General features: G+C 40.4%; 1 protein-coding gene across 3 annotated transcripts in view; it reads left to right on the forward strand.

The window, feature by feature from the left end:
* Positions 1-15,988, forward strand: part of UNC80 (unc-80 homolog, NALCN channel complex subunit) — a 237,618-nt gene that overhangs the window by 192,253 nt on the left and 29,377 nt on the right. For all 3 annotated transcript variants that reach the window (XM_082467395.1, XM_082467397.1, XM_082467396.1), the window contains 6 exons: positions 2,480-2,650; positions 6,083-6,175; positions 7,584-7,619; positions 7,974-8,192; positions 13,020-13,220; positions 15,364-15,487. In XM_082467395.1, the coding sequence (XP_082323521.1) occupies positions 2,480-2,650; positions 6,083-6,175; positions 7,584-7,619; positions 7,974-8,192; positions 13,020-13,220; positions 15,364-15,487 (844 nt within the window). The remainder of the gene's footprint in view (positions 1-2,479; positions 2,651-6,082; positions 6,176-7,583; positions 7,620-7,973; positions 8,193-13,019; positions 13,221-15,363; positions 15,488-15,988) is intronic.

Below are 15,988 nucleotides of genomic sequence, written 5' to 3' on the forward strand. Positions count from 1 at the left end.
CCAGTTTGTAGCTATTACCAATAATGCTGCAGTGAACATTTTTGTATATCTTTGTGTGCACATATATATGCGTCTCTGTGGGTAGAAATGCTCTGCTAGATCATAGAGTATGTATATGTTTTGCTCTAGTAGATACTACCAAAAAGTTTTCCAGAGTGCTTTTATCAGTTTTCACTCCCGCCAGCAGTGTATAAGTGTTCCAGTACTCTACAGCCTCATCAACACTTTGTATTGTCAGTCTTTTTTATTTTAGCTGTTTTTGTTGGCTTATAGTGATATCTCATTGTGGTTTTAATTCCCATTTCCCTCCAGCAAATTAAAAGGTTTGGAAGCCTTTCAGATTGTTTACTGGAATTTGGATATCTGCTTTTGCAAAGGGCCTATTGAAGTATTCTACCCATTTTTAAATGAGATTATCAGTCATTTTTATTTGATATATAGAATTTTTTTAAAAGAGTCTGACATAAGTACATTTTAACTTATATAGAGTGGTGTGCTGGTAAACATTTAACAACCAACTCTCTGGGGGAAAGAGTTCTGATTGTAGCATTGCCAATTTGCCAATATGTAGCAATTGCTGAATGCAAAATACCAGAATGACATCATTGAATGTGGTGTTGGAAAGAGATGCTTACGGTAGGCCTTTTTTTTTTTAATTAATTTTTTTTAATTAATTTTTATTGGAGTATAGTTGCTTTACGATGTTGTATTAGTTTCTGCTGTAAAGCAAAGTGAATCAGCTATACATATACCTCCTCTTTTTTGGATTTCCTTCCCATTTAGGTCACCACAGAGCATTGAGTAGAGTTCCCTGTGCTATACAGAAGATCCTCATTAGTTATCTATGGTAGTTTTATTTTTAGTTTTTTAAGGAACCTCCATACTGTTCTCCATAGTGGATGCATCAGTTTACATTCCCACCAACAGTGTAAGAGGGTTCCCTTTTCTCCACACCCTCTCCAGCATTTGTTGTTTGTGGATATTTTGATGATGGCCATTCTGACAGGTGTGAGGTGATACCTCATTGTAGTTTTGATTTGCATTTGTCTAATAATTAGTGATGTTGAGCACCTTTTCATGTGTTTGTTGGCCATCTGTATGTCTTCTTTGGAGAAATGTCTGTTTAGGTCTTCCACCCATTTTTTGATTGGGTTGTTTGTTTTTTTGATCTTGAGCTGCATGAGCTGTTTGTATATTTTGGAGATTAATCCTTTGTCAGTTGCTTCAGTTGCAAATATTTTCCCCCATCCTGAGGGTTGTCCAGTAGGCCTTCTTGACTGGTTATTTAGCCATTCCAGCACACCCCTGGCTACTTGTATTTCAAATAACATCTCTTACTCTGTGGCTTATAATTTTACTCCCCTAAGGTTGTCTTTTGATGAACAGAGCTCTTCATTTTAATATAGTCCAATGTATCACCTTTTTCCTATTTTTTAGTGCTTTCTGTGTCGTCTTATGAAATCTTGGCTAACTCAAGGTTATGAATATATCCCCTTATATGCTAGGTGCTTTTTTGTTTTTATCTTAACATTTAGATTAACAAGCCATCTGGAATTAATTTTGGTATGGTGTAAAGTAAGGGTCAAAGTTTATTTTTCCCATAGAGATATCTAATAAGCAATAGACCCAGCACCATTTATAGAAAAGACTAGCCTTTCCCCATTGAACTGCAGTGTCATCTTTGTTATAAATCAAGTATCTGTGGATCTGTCTTGGACTCATTCTGTTTCATATATCTATTTGTCTATCCTTGCACCAATATTATACTGTCTTAATTATGATAGTTTTATAAAAAGTCTGATATCTGGTAATATGTCTTTTTACAATTATGAAATTTCCATCTTTAACTTACCTTGAAGTCTGTTTTGTCTGACATAATAGTTACATCAGCATTCTTTTGGTGTTTGCTCTTACTTTCACGTTCAACATTTCTATGTACTTATATTTAATGTCTCTTGATAGCAAAATGTAGCTGAATTTTTAAATTATTCACACTAGTAAGCAGCCATTTTCATACCTGCATCACAGTGACTGTTTCCAGACTAGACTCTTGCTGTAAAATTGCTTAAGCTTTAAGACGCCAGCCTCCTAAAGAAGGGTTTTATTTTGTCTCAGATTTGTTGCAAATTACTGAATGGAAGCTTTGTTGATGACTGTGAAGCTTGTTTCTCTGATTGACTGAATCACTCTACCTGTTACCGTTCTATTGTTCTTTCAACCAATTGTATATATGCTAACTCTCCCAAGTGGATAATATTCTTCCTAAATGCAGAATTTTATCACCTTTTATCCGGTGCTTAATTAACTAATTAATTAGTGTTGGTCGATATTTCCAGCAGCTTTAATTACTCTTGACTTGGGTGGAGTGGGAAGGGGATTCAGAATTTTCCAACTCTCTAGAGGCTTTTCATTTCTCCATGCTCCAAAATATCAAGTAGGATGTAAAAACGTGATTTGGTTTTCTGTCTGTTGATTAAAGTCTTCAGATGCTGATGGTCTTGGAAGCTTTGGTGCCATGTTACCTACAAAAGCTAAAGAGGCAAACGTCACAAGTGGAAACAGGACCCGCTGCCCGAGAGGAGATCGCCGCCATGGCTGCTCTTGCAACATCCCTGCAGGCCCTTTTATACAGTGTAGAGGTCCTCACCAGGTAACCCCATCGGCAGAAATAGCCACAGCCATAAACTATGTGTATCCACCAAAAAGATGAAGGTGGTGGCTAAAAATCTCTAAAACCCAGTTTTTATTTACAGGTAACTTATCCAAACTCAGCTAAAACTGCAAACATTCCCTAAGTTGTTTAGATAAATAGTGCTCAGTAGTCTAAATAATAATAATAATGATGACAATAATAATAATAATTGTTAGTATTATTATTCTACCATGATTGCTAAACACACATTTACATGTAGCTTGCCGAGCTTCTGTGGCAGTTTTAACCCAGCAGTAAACAAATCTTGTGTAAAAGGGCTAATTTAGTGAGTATGAAAATGTGATCCACGTTTTTATTAGCTCTTATTTTATGAGACATGATATGTCTGCAATTTCAACTAAGCATTCTTTTATTATTTTCCTGTTTGTAAAGAGCTGGGTTTATTTCTACTATAATTTCAGAAGCTACATAACAAACGTAAAATTTGTTTTTTGTAAAACTACAAAATTTTATTCTAATGCTAGAATTGATAGATTGTCTGTCGGACAGGACTCAAGAGTGCTGAGAGAGGGGACTGAGGGATTTAGGAATGGAAAGGTCAGTTGACACCAGGGTTCAGGCCTAAACAAAGTTCCAAGAAGTTAACCCTGTCACCAGATTCTTGGGTACAGAAGCAGAGGAATTGAGCTGCCCTGTGTCAGGGAAGGGCTGGATTGATGAGGCCTGGGCGGGCGTTGGCGGGTGGGGGGATTAGCGGGGCTGGAGGGATGTCTGTGTACCAAGGATAGAGCGAGTGGGGATGGTAGATGCAGGACACTATATAGTGATAAGCTTTCCTTTTCCATTGTCATCTAAAATCAGCTGGAAGGAGACGTTCCTCCCCGCGGGTGGAGGTGGGGAAGCCTTCTTTCTGCATTGATGTCTTCGCTCCTCCATCCCATTTGGCCATATTGTTAGCCTAAAATTCTATGGTTTACTCCAATCACGGGCACCAACTTCTCCAGCCCCATCTTGCTCAGTTGGTGAGGGGACTCGCTGAAACCCCTCAGCCCAGGGAGGACTTTTCCAGCGTGCACCAGCAAGTGAGAGGGGGAGTGAGATGGTTATTCATTAAGTTCAATCTATGTTTAGTTCCTGATCTTGCACTACATTGCCCACCGAGGCAAGCAGAACATAGCCCAAAGCCTTGGGTAGACTCTCTGCTGAAGTGCCCGCGTGCATCTAATCTGAGGAGATGCGGAGCAGGGAGCAGTGACGAATTGCCCGTGAGAAACAGCCCCCAGGGCTTTGAGGATGGTTTCCTGAAAGTCTGAGGGGGAAGAACATTACAAGGAGAAATACATGACCTACACCCTTCCTTCTGCACCCACCTGGTCATGTCACTAGTGCCTTCCTGTGACTAGAGGAGAGAAGGGCAGTCAATTTCCTTCAAGGGCCACTTGATTCTTTCTCTTTACAGTACACAATGTTGATGCTTTCTATTCCCTTTTATAAGGATAAGTCAATTAACTTCTCCAAAACTGACTTACCAAAAATTCCACAAAGAGTTATGGATGGAGCTCTGACAGTTGAAATTCTGTGGCCTTAAATATTCCAGTGTATTTAATATTCTTTTGATGGAGTGGAAGACTAGCCTCATTGGTTGGCTGTAATTGTTCACAACAAAATTGGCTTCACTGTTTTTACAAAAAGAAAACGAGAAGAATACCACTTCACTTCCACAGTCCTAATGTACGTTGCTCAGGAAAAAAAATTAACCGTTCTATAGGTAGTAACACAGAAACAAGTATATTACAAGTGTATCAGTATTAGTTTTCCATTGTTGCGTAACACATTACCACAAACTGAGAGGCTTAAAACTGAACACATTTATTATCATCGCATGGTTCTGTAGGCCGGAAATCTGGGCAGGCTCAGCTGATCTGTCCGCTCAGGGTCTTGCAAGGCCAAAATCAAGATGTCAGTTAGTCTGGGCTCTTACTGGAACGATCTGGGGAAAAATCCACTTCTCAGCTCATTCAGGGTTTTGGCAGAATCCAGCACCAGGCAGCTTTAGGTCTGAGGTCCCCTTTCCTTCCTGACCGTCAGCCAGGGGCCACTCTCTGCTGTTGGAAGACACCTGTATTCCTTCTTACATGGCCCCCAAGTCGTCCAGCCAGCAGTGATTCCTTGAGTCCTTCTCAGGCTTCAAATTTGTCTGCCCCTCCCAAGAGAAACTCTCTGCTTTTTAAGGGCCGGTGATGAGATTAGGCCTACCCAGATCATTTCCCTTTTGCTATATGATGTAGCGTGATAATGGGAGTAACAGCAGTGGGGCAGTGGGGGGAAGGTCTTGGGGCTAGCTTTAAATTGTGCCCACTACAGCAAAGGCACGGAAGAGACGGTCTGGGGTGATTTTTAAAGGGCTCTTCTCCAGCCACAACCAGCATACAGAAAATGAGCATAACAAAAGCAAGCTTTAAAGAGTTCATGTAAGCAACTGCTTTGAAAAGCCTTATCTTCCTTTCCATGTCACAGATGACACAGAGGCAGTTTACCTATATATGAGCTGTTTTGAACCTATTTCTTAGCGTCTATAATAAATTACTGACTTAATACTAATTTACTCACTTCCCTGGGTAGTCTTAGGTATAATTTTTTTTTAACATCTTTATTGGAATATAACTGCTTTACAATGGTGTGTTAGTTTCTGCTTTATAACAAAGTGAATCAGCTATACATATACATATGTTCCCATATCTCCTCCCTCTTGCGTCTCCCTCCCTGCCACCCTCCCTATCCCACCCCTCTAGGTGGCCACAAAGCACCGAGCTGATCTCCCTGTGCTATGCGGCTGCTTCCCACTAGCTATCTATTTTACATTTGGTAGTGAATGTATGTCCATGCCACTCTCTCACTTTGTCCCAGCTTCCCCTTCCCCCTCCCCGTGTCCTCAAGTCCATTCTCTATGACAGGAATAAAGACACAGACTTAGGTCTAAATTTGACTAGAAAGATTCTTTCCTTGTTTGATAGTTTCTCAGAAAAACAGAGTGGTTGATTATGGAGCAGGTGGCCTGAATGATATGTACACCCTTATCTTTTTCTTACTGTCTAGAATGGCTAACTTCCTGGTACCTGTGGAATTGAAAACATGAATTCTTAATTCTCACTTAATCAGCACAGACTTAGAAGTCTGATTTCATGAATGTCTGGTTTGAAGAGTACTTGTTTAGTACTCAGGACCAAGAAATGAAAGACCTTAAATCGTGGTGAGCTTATAGACCCTTGGGAATCAGTGTTCCCTTTAAAGTGCCTTCCAGGACAGACTCAGCAGAGGAGTGTGACAGAAAAGGCCAAAGTCTTTATAAGCCTCTAACTTCAAGCTTGTGTGAGCTGCAGTAACTTCATAAGTGTCTCCACTTCTGTGGTTTTGTTACTGTTGTTGCAGGCCCATGACGGCCCCCCAGATGAGCAGGTGTGACCAGGGTCATAAAGGGGCCACCACAGCCAACCACACCATGTCGTCTGGGGTGACTACCAGGTAATTCACTGGCTTTATTCTTCTGTGGTCTCTCAATGTCGTACAACCTGAATCTCAGCTGTTGCAAGTGAAAGGAATCCTGAAAATAGTCGATATTGAGCGTGAAAATCTCTAAGGAAAAGAGAAGAAGGTGAAAGTTGAGAGTTACACGAAAACACCTAGGCTTTTTCTGCAATTGTCACCTTCATAAATGAAGAGAAGTAAGCCACCTTCAGAAACTGGCATTTATGTCCATTTGTTTGTGTGAATGTGCAAGATGTTCTCTGCCTCCTGGGTGGTCTTTGAACTATTCCAGTGTTGTTTCACTTGCCTCCAAGAAAAAGGCAAAGGAAACAATAATAACCAGGAGGTGGCTTCTCATTCCAGGGCAGTTGTGCAGAGTCACCTTTCTTTCATGTGGACAGATTTTCTACAGACATTTCATCCAAGCTTTGACTTAGTCCCTTAACTGATGCTTTCACGGTTGTTGACTTAATCACCTTCCCTCTTTTGGTGCAACTCAGACACTGGCTGCACTAGTTAATACTTTACTTCATTCCGCCTGGGTTAACCTCTAAATACTCTGAGACAAAAATAAAAGTGTAATTAGCTGCCTCCTCCAAGGAAGATTTAAGACAGAGCAAACCCAAAATCAGCTTGGGAGAAAGTTCTCTTTTCCCAATATGGAGTAATTAGCACAGAGATTATAAGGAAAAACTGAATAATTTTCTATTTTCTCTGAAGCACATTTTTAAGTGTATATCATTACTTATGTAAATTCCCTGCTTATCATATATTTATGTTAAAAATGAAATACGTTCCCAACTATCACATCAAATATAAATTATCTGATGTGATAGTGTTACCTCAATTTCTCACATTAGGGGAAAATGATTATATGGGTTTTGAGTAATGAGTTTAAGTGATATTTAGAGGTTTCTCTAAGCTTACTGAGCTATGTTCAACACTAGATGAAAGGTGCCCAGAGAAAGAGGGCTTCTAAAGTCCTGTTACCCATCACTCACAAAGCAAGAAGTCTCTAGAACTGAAAGGAAGTCAGCCATACTTCTTCCTAAAATATAGCACATGATGTTAAAACTGCAACTTAGATTCACCTCACCTTTAAAGTTTTCAAAAATTTCCTTCATTTGACCACATTGCATGAGTTTGTGTGTGTTTTTAGAGTATCTGTCTTTCTACAAATTATCTGGCAATGGAACAGCTTTCATGGCAGCTATAATTGCAGCATATGTGGTAGGCAAATGAAAGATCACGATTTTATATTTTAGGATTAGTACGTGTGTATTAGGAAGCTTACCAAAATGTGTAACTTCAAAGGTTTCTCATAAGAAAAAGTCGTTAAGAAGTCCCACCACAGGGCCCCTGTTCTTACTCTGATAGTTACGCAGACTGTTTTTCTGACTCCCAGGTACCAGGAACAAGGCGCCAAACTGCACTTTATCAGGTACAGAAAGACAACGTAATTTTGTACTAATTCTGTCATCTTGTGGTAATTTGCCTTGTGAGCTGGGTTATGGTTCCGTCAGCTTTCTTTTCATTCAGGCATGGCATCCTACATCTGCATAAATCCTCAGGAAGTGGCTAATGTAAAGCCACTACAGTTTGGGATGACAGTCTCTTACAGGATGATGAACTTTCTTGATCCTTCCGATAAGGTTCTCCTATGCCCCGCCCTGCTGCTTCATTAACTTGCATATAATATAAGGCATCATATTTTTCTTCAGTGTGATACCTTCCTCTCATAGTTGCCCCCCATACACCTTCCCAGACCCCCAGTTAAACTTTTATAATTCCCCAGAGAAAATCTGCACTTACTGGAGGAAGGGCAGGGCCTTCCCAGAGAGGAACTAGATGAACGGATTGCTCGGGAGGAGTTCAGAAGACCCCGGGAGTCACTGCTGAACATCTGCACCGAGTTCTACAAGCACTGCGGGCCCAGGCTGAAGATCTTGCAAAACCTGGCTGGGGAACCGCGGGTCACTGCCCTGGAGTTGTTGGACGTGAAGTCCCACATGAGGTACTGTCCTCATTTTCTCTGCCCCTGAGTGTGCACACAGCTTGGGCTGGATGTCTGGAGGGGGTTGGGGGGGGGCAGTGTGTGTGTGGGGGGGGATAAATGTGGGGCAAGATAAAAACTTGAAACTGGCTGAAATTGATTGGTCTCCTGTAGCTTGGATGCACATCAAACAGGGCCCTCTGGGAAAATAGATGTTAAGTCCATGGAAAAGGATCTTAGCATGGACAGGGGGAAATGTTCTTAAAGACAGAAAAGCCCAGTTGATATATTTGCTCCTTAATAAAACAGAGAGAAAGGGAAATTGCATCACCTGAATTCATAGGGAAGTGGCTTTCTTCCACAGGCTCTTTACCGCCCAAATTCTAATTTTTCACAAGAATCCAATGTCTCCTCTCTCTTATTTTACACAAAAAAATGCACAGCTCCTTTCTGCTTGAGGACTTGCTCTGCCGCTACACTATCTGAGGACTCAGTGAGGGGCCTGCAGGGAAGGAGCAGTTTTAACTTGGAGCCACAGTTTGGTTGAGTCTGAGATCCCTTTTACACATATTGTGCATGATAGCCTTCCAATGTTTCGAAAAAGTGTCCTGGTAAAAATTCTGCACTAGATGAGACCAGTCATCATTTAAAAATTTGTACTCCTGGTATGTCAGGGAGAGCCCCCAGAATTATATCTCTGTGCACTCATGTCTCCTTCTTCTTAAGGAGATGTCATTTCACTTGTTGCTTCAAACTATAAAGGCTGTGTCTGTATTTTCAGATTCTTAAAAGGAACATGATTCCAGATGATCTTCTATTTAGATTTGTAACAGTTTTTAAAGCATCATAAAAATGCCTTGAAAGGAAAATTCCATTGGTAACAAAATATTCACTTGGAAAGTTTAGTATATCTGTAAAACTAAAGGTAGGCTTAAGTTCTAGCCTTTCAGAAATAACATTGCAATTTGGCAAAACACACCAATTTCCTGATTATCGTCTCTTTTTTTTCTTAAAATGATTCCTCGAAAAATTTAGAAAGTACTACGTGAGGGAAAATGAGAAGCCAGAAATATATGGAGAACACAGGCCCTTTATCCTCCAGACTGATTTCACATTCTCTCAGTTGCTGGCACACACCCAGAACTCTAGAGCGTCACATGTGTTCACACTCCCTGCTGTGCTGTGATGGGGAAGAGCTTATTTTGCACTAAGAATTTCTGCTCCTGCACTGGGAATGGCGAGGAAAGTTTGAAGTGTTAGGCTTCTGTTGCCATAGTAACTCCGTGCTCCATTCAGGCCATCTCCCCTCCTTTCCTACTGATAATGGCTAGCTGACCTGAGTAATTGTACGTCACATTCCTAGAGTCAGAGAATCACTACTATCGACAGACATTTTGTGCGAGAAAGGGGAAAAGATTCCTAAAAGATGGGAGAGCGAGTGAAAAGGGGGAGGGAGAGGGGAGAGATCATGATAATGGGTTAGTAACTGTCCTACGTATATCTGTATCTACACTCAAGGCATTTGGAGAGAGGGGAGAGCATGAGTTAGAGAGGCCTGGAGCTCCATCTAGAGGTCAAACCCTATTAAAGGCTGAATGCGCTCAAGGAGTTCAAATGATTAGCTCTGTGCCTGGCACAGATCTAGGGCTCAATAGATGCTAATGCTAATGAGAAAGATCCACATGCTGTCCTAGACACTGGGGATGTAAAATAAAGCCCTAGTCCTCAACATGATAACAGTTCAATACGTGAGGCACACATAAGAATACAGAATGCGGTGTTGCAAGCACTATATATCACATGTGTGTATTTATGTGTTTATTATTTTACCAAGTACTTGAGGCAACTCAGAAAATTATATGATGCAAAGGGATACAATTTACAAATTAGAGAGTCGAAACAATATGAAAAATTAGCAGGGAAATAATTTAGTTTATGATAAGATTAGCATGGGAAATCTACGTGCTTTTATCATGTTAGATACTATTGATGAACTGTAAATTTGACTTTGGGCTTCTGAGTTATCAAAACAACAGGGAGAAATGGCTGATTGTAAAATCATAGTGTCAATAAGATAAAACACACAACTAGTTTTTTTTGGTAAAGCAAAATCCCCTTTTTAAAATATGAAGACCAAGAAGTATCTCCTGGTTGAGGCATGTTAAAAGGAAAGAGCAGAGTGATGGGCAGCAACCTCACCAACATCCCACCACAGGTAAAGGGCCAGTCTCACGTGACTGGATGCCTGGCGGTACTGAAAGCTGCAAAATGTCACAGTGCAATTCAGCAAGAGTAACCTGTATGAGCACAGTTATTTCATGGCCTGGATCTATAGGAAGGTAGGCAGAATTTTTTAATGCCAGGGACTATTTAGACAATATCCCCTCTGTTCATGCTATTTCACACCAGCTGTCAATAATAATGGACCCGTCATGCTCTCTGGCCAAACGGAGTTTGCTGAGTTCCACATGTTTTGACCCTACACCAAAGCAAAGGGTATAGTTAAGGTTTTCTTTTGTAAATTAAGTACACATTTGGCTGTATGTCAAAGTCAGAGCTAAATATATAAATTTTAGAATTGGGGACCTATAGGTAGAATTTAAAGTCCTAAGAATCGATAGTATCCATCAAGGAGAGAAGGTTGATTTTAAAAAAAAAAAAGAAATGGGACGATATAAAAGAGATAATTGCAAGAAGTACTCAATTTGAATCAAAGAGCCAAGAAGGAGTGCTGAGGCAATCTGTACCCCTGCATTTGCAGAAGTTATGATTGGCTGCAAGCCTCTCAAGTAAAACATTCTTGATTAGATAGAGTTTCTACCCTAAAGGAATTTATTACCTCATTTTCCCAGACCAAAGCTGCCAAAGCAGCAGAATCGCAGGATAGTAAGCTCTGCAAACTATTTTTTCTCTCTCTCCCCCCCTCCCACCTCTCTCCAGCTCTCCCTGTTTCCTTTCTCCCCCTCTGTCTCTCCCTTGTGTTCTCAAGATTATTCATGGGATAGTACAGCAAAGTCTGTATTAAAGGAAATTTTTGTTTTATGCTCGAAGCATATTCATTTTGTAACATGACCAGAGATGAGAGAAATTCAATTAATAATCCAAAAACTGACACAAATCCAACTCTAAGTATTGTTTTCAAGCTTGAAATAGATCAGTTATTTCTCTAGCATTTCTTAAGGTTACCTACAAAATAACAAGGGAAAAGAAATATGTGTATATACTAGATTTGTTGTGGTGGTCACTTCATGATGTACGTGAGTCAAATCATTGCGCTGTACACCTTGGACTTATACAGTGCTGTATGTCAATTATATCTCAATAAAACTGGGAGAAAAAGAAAAAAAAACCCATTTAAAAAAAGAAATATGTATAGGGCTTCCCTGGTGGCGCAGTGGTTGCGAGTCTGCCTGCCAATGCAGGGGACACGGGTTCGAGCCCTGGTCTGGGAAGATCCCACGTGCCGCGGAGCAGCTGCGCCCGTGAGCTACAATTACTGAGCCTGCGCGTCTGGAGCCTGTGCTCCGCAAGGAGAGGCCGCGATAGTGAGAGGCCCGCGCACCGCGATGAAGAGTGGCCCCCGCTTGCCACAACTAGAGAAAGCCCTCGCACAGAAACGAAGACCCAACACAGCCATAAGTAAATAAAAAAAAAAAAAAAAAAGAAATATGTATATATAGATATACTTTTATCTGTCAGTCAAACGACCTGAAAAGTAAAGAATTATTTTCTGCATGGCACATTTGTGAGAAAGAGATAAACAGAAGAGTGTGAAGACTGTTTAAAATGATTTCTTTAAAACACACACACTCACACACAATTTCCAGAAGGACAATGTGTATGTTCAGTCTGGTGAGATTATGAGTGGGGATGAAGAGACAATGACTGTTGATAGTGAAGGGTTGCCATGGAGAAGATGGATTGAATTCATGCTTCCAGATGAAGCCTTGTAGGAAAAACTTGAGGGAATCTGGGGACCTAATATGAGGAGAGCTTTTCACAGTGTGGATGTCCAAAGATGGAATGAGCTGCCTTATGCAGTGCTGAACCCTCCATCCATGGCACTAGTCAGACGGAGCAATTGTAGAGCAATCCATGTGTTAGAGGGGCAAGGGCCTAGCTCTGATTCCTATACCAGAGTGCCTGTCAGAATCACCTGGGGTGCTCTTAAACTGTAGTTCTTTTTAAGCATTTGTCCTGTCTCTCTTGGAGTAATCAAAAGGACTTCTTATTAAAATGCTATAGTTAATACACGAAAAAAAGGAACGATACAATATTACCATTGTACTACTTCTAATGAGTTGAGGAATCTGTGCAGTGATCACTAGTGGCCACTGACATCATGAAGAGTGACAACTAGGAATCACGTACGTCCTGAGGAAAGTACACATCGCCTGTGAAGGACACATACCAGAAAATCAAAACCTAATCTGATCTAGCCCCTGGATCTAACTACCAGTTGAATTAAATACAGGAAAAATAGGATAAATTAAATGACACCATGGAGATTCAATCAGCAAAATCCAGAGTGCAGGAAATGCTACAGGACCAACAGCTAATTCCTCCAACAAATAAATTACTAGATGTCAAAACAAGAGCAGAAGAGGGAGAACCTACAAATTGAAAAGACTTAAGAGTTATATCAACCAACTGAAATGTATGGGCCTTATTTTGTCCAGATTTGTTTTTTAAAACGTTTATTTACAAATTATGAGATAATGTGCCAGAATGTTCATAGTTTAGGGAGTCAGTGTCCTGGAAGGAGGGTGATTAGCATGACGCTGGGTGGGAAAATTCTCATGGTGGCTTTCTAAGCTTATTCTTTAAAAACAAAACAAAACATTTTAGGTTGGCAGAAATTGCACACTCCCTTCTGAAGTTGGCACCATACGACACCCAGACAATGGAGAGCCGTGGGCTTCGACGGTACATCATGGAGATGCTCCCCATCACCGACTGGACAGCCGAGGCAGTGAGGCCGGCCCTTATCCTCATTCTAAAGAGATTGGATAGGATGTTCAACAAAATTCATAAGATGCCTACTTTGAGGTGAGGAGGCCTCCTAGTCAGCTGTTGGTACTACAAGCTTCAAACTTCAAGTTTGTCATTTTTGAAGGTGGTGGGTCAATCCGGAGTTGAATGAATGGCTCAAAAGTGTTCGGTTGGTTATATGTTAAGAGCTAATCAGGTATATGAATGCTTAAGTAGCAGGGTCTCTATTTTGAAGAAATAACATATTCTTCAAAAATATATATTTATCTTGAAAAATCTATTCATTTCTTAGCTATCACATTCCTTATCTGACACACATAAGACATTCAATGTGTATCCTTCAATTCCTTTTAAAGTAAGGCAAGGTATGCCTTATAAATTAAACAACTAAGGAGAGAAGAAAAATTAACTTGATGTTCAAAAATGTGTATTTTAGGTACCAGTTTATAGAAATGCCAAGCTTTACAATAATCAGCGAAGCAGCAGCTAAAGAGCTCTCAGGGTTGATAACAAATACCTAATTTTCACCTTTTCACCTAATACAGGTGGTACTAAATCAATGTTATTGCCACTTGCTCTCCACTCAGTGGCCTGAAATATCAGTCAGTAGCCTTTCTGTGAGCAGATGTCTCCGAACCAGGCTGCCTGGGGTTCTGAGCCCAGTTTGGAAACCTATAGCCACAGTGAGCAGATAGATCAATTGATAAATGCTAATAAACCCACTAGTTTGGAAATTTCCAGTTTGGGTTAGTGAGACCATTTTCTGTCCTATTAAACTAAACCCCAAATCAATGCAACTCTTGCCCAAGAATCTGTAGCACTTATTGTTCAATTTGTCAGAACTTTTCCAGGTTTTATCCTGTGCTCTTCTTCATTTATGCAGCCATCAGAAGCTGTTGAATTTATTAAAAAGAAATTGAAAGATTTTATTCTAATAATTGACAGTTTGATCCTATATTCTTTTCTACCGTGATGATGGATGCCTATATGTTATTTCAAGGTTATTTATTTTAGTAGCATAGAAATGAGTATCCTTAAAGCACTCCTATTTTCTTTAGTGGTCCCAGTGGAACATCCGTGCCTATTGGCAAATGGCCAGTCTTATAAATCTCACAAGGGTGTGTCAAAATAACTTTTCTTCTAAAGATGTTAACATCTCCATAGGCTAACTCATTTGTCATATAACTAAACCCATTATAAAGAACAGCAGTTTCCTAAAAGTTGACTTCTGGAGTAATTCATAGACTTGATTAATTGTAGGCAATTTTCTTGGTGTGCATGCTGTGAATTTGGGGTTGCCTTGGATTTAATTTCTTCAGGTGATCTCAGTTCAACAAGAGAAATGTTGACTGAACCTAACCTATGGGTTACTTGAGCATCAGGAATGTCAACATATCCTCATGTATGAACATTTCCATTTTGTCATTGTAGAGATTTCAATTTGGTAGGCAATATAAGCTTAGAAATTATTTCCAGGAAATAGTGTTGATCTCAGTAAAGCCCAACTTGTTTATTTAGGGGGCCACAGAAACGACTCTTCAGTACTGAGACAATTACAGACCAGATTGTTTTCTATTACAGAAAATCTCATATTCATCTAATTGGGTTATGTATACCACCATTTATACTACCATAGAATGTAGCCCCAAAATATCATTTTTTAGGAGGCAAAGAAAGAACACTTTTTAAATAGACTGTTTTTCTCTAATGCCATCTTTTTGGCAAGAGTTAAGCCATATAAATCTAATTAGTTGCAGTCTGGTATAAAAGCTGATGAGATCAACTGTAGTCTGATAACAACATTTCAGAAACACAGCCTATAGTCAAATTAGTTCTACTGCGAGTAATGACTCCTACGATGGGTTTCCCAAAATGGTAGTCTCATACCCTCTCTCATAGTTAAAACCAGGAAACTTGAAATGCCACCCATTCATCATCTCTGTTTTTTCTTCAATAGATTTTGTCTCATTAGTCGAGTGGGGCAGGAGTGCCTCTGCTACGTTTTCAGTATCCTCTTCCCTTCCTAATGTGCTCTGTACTTTTGGAACAACATGGGTAAACTTCCTCCCCTCTGAAGCATTTTGTTGTCTCAGACACCCATCCTGTCTTAGATGGCGTCAGAATCACTGTCTCATTCACTCGTTTCAGACAGTCTCCAGAAGGGAGCCACGCTGCTAATGGCTCCTATATTGTATTCCAGGCGACAGGTTGAGTGGGAGCCTGCCAGCAATTTGATTGAAGGGGTTTGTTTGACACTTCAGAGGCAGCCAATCATATCCTTCCTGCCTCACCTTAGGTCACTGATCAATGTCTGTGTCAATCTGGTGAGTAGCCAAGTGGCAATCTTATGAAACTTTACAAAATTTAACTCTGCTATTGACTTCTCTGAACTGAAGATTTACAGGTCAACCTACCTACCTACACACCTACCCATGAAAACAGACGGCTCAGGTGACACTGAAAATAGTGAGGTACATTTCAAGGTAGTGTGTGGGGAGATAAAGGGGCCCGTCCCTCTACAGATGGGATTTTGGTGTGCTGCTTCCCACGCGCTACTTTGACAATTGACCTCTTCAAGTTGCGCTGAGAGTTGAGGGCTGCCAGTTGGAGAGTGGGGTGGCGGGAGACTGCACAATTGGCTAGAAGTTGAAGTAGTCTGGGGTGGGGGAGATTAAAATGCAAAGAGGATTTTTTTTTAGTGCAAAATCACATTATGGGTTGGCCAGTCTAGGATTTACATGAAAACAAAAAAATTTTTATCAGTTATGTAATATCTAGAGTCTGGTCCTGACAAGGTTTTGTACAATGTGGAAACCGTGGTAGAG

Source organism: Balaenoptera physalus (genome assembly GCF_965194825.1).
Source record: "Balaenoptera physalus genome assembly, chromosome: 6".
In the NCBI taxonomy this organism is placed as follows: Eukaryota; Metazoa; Chordata; class Mammalia; order Artiodactyla; family Balaenopteridae; genus Balaenoptera; species Balaenoptera physalus.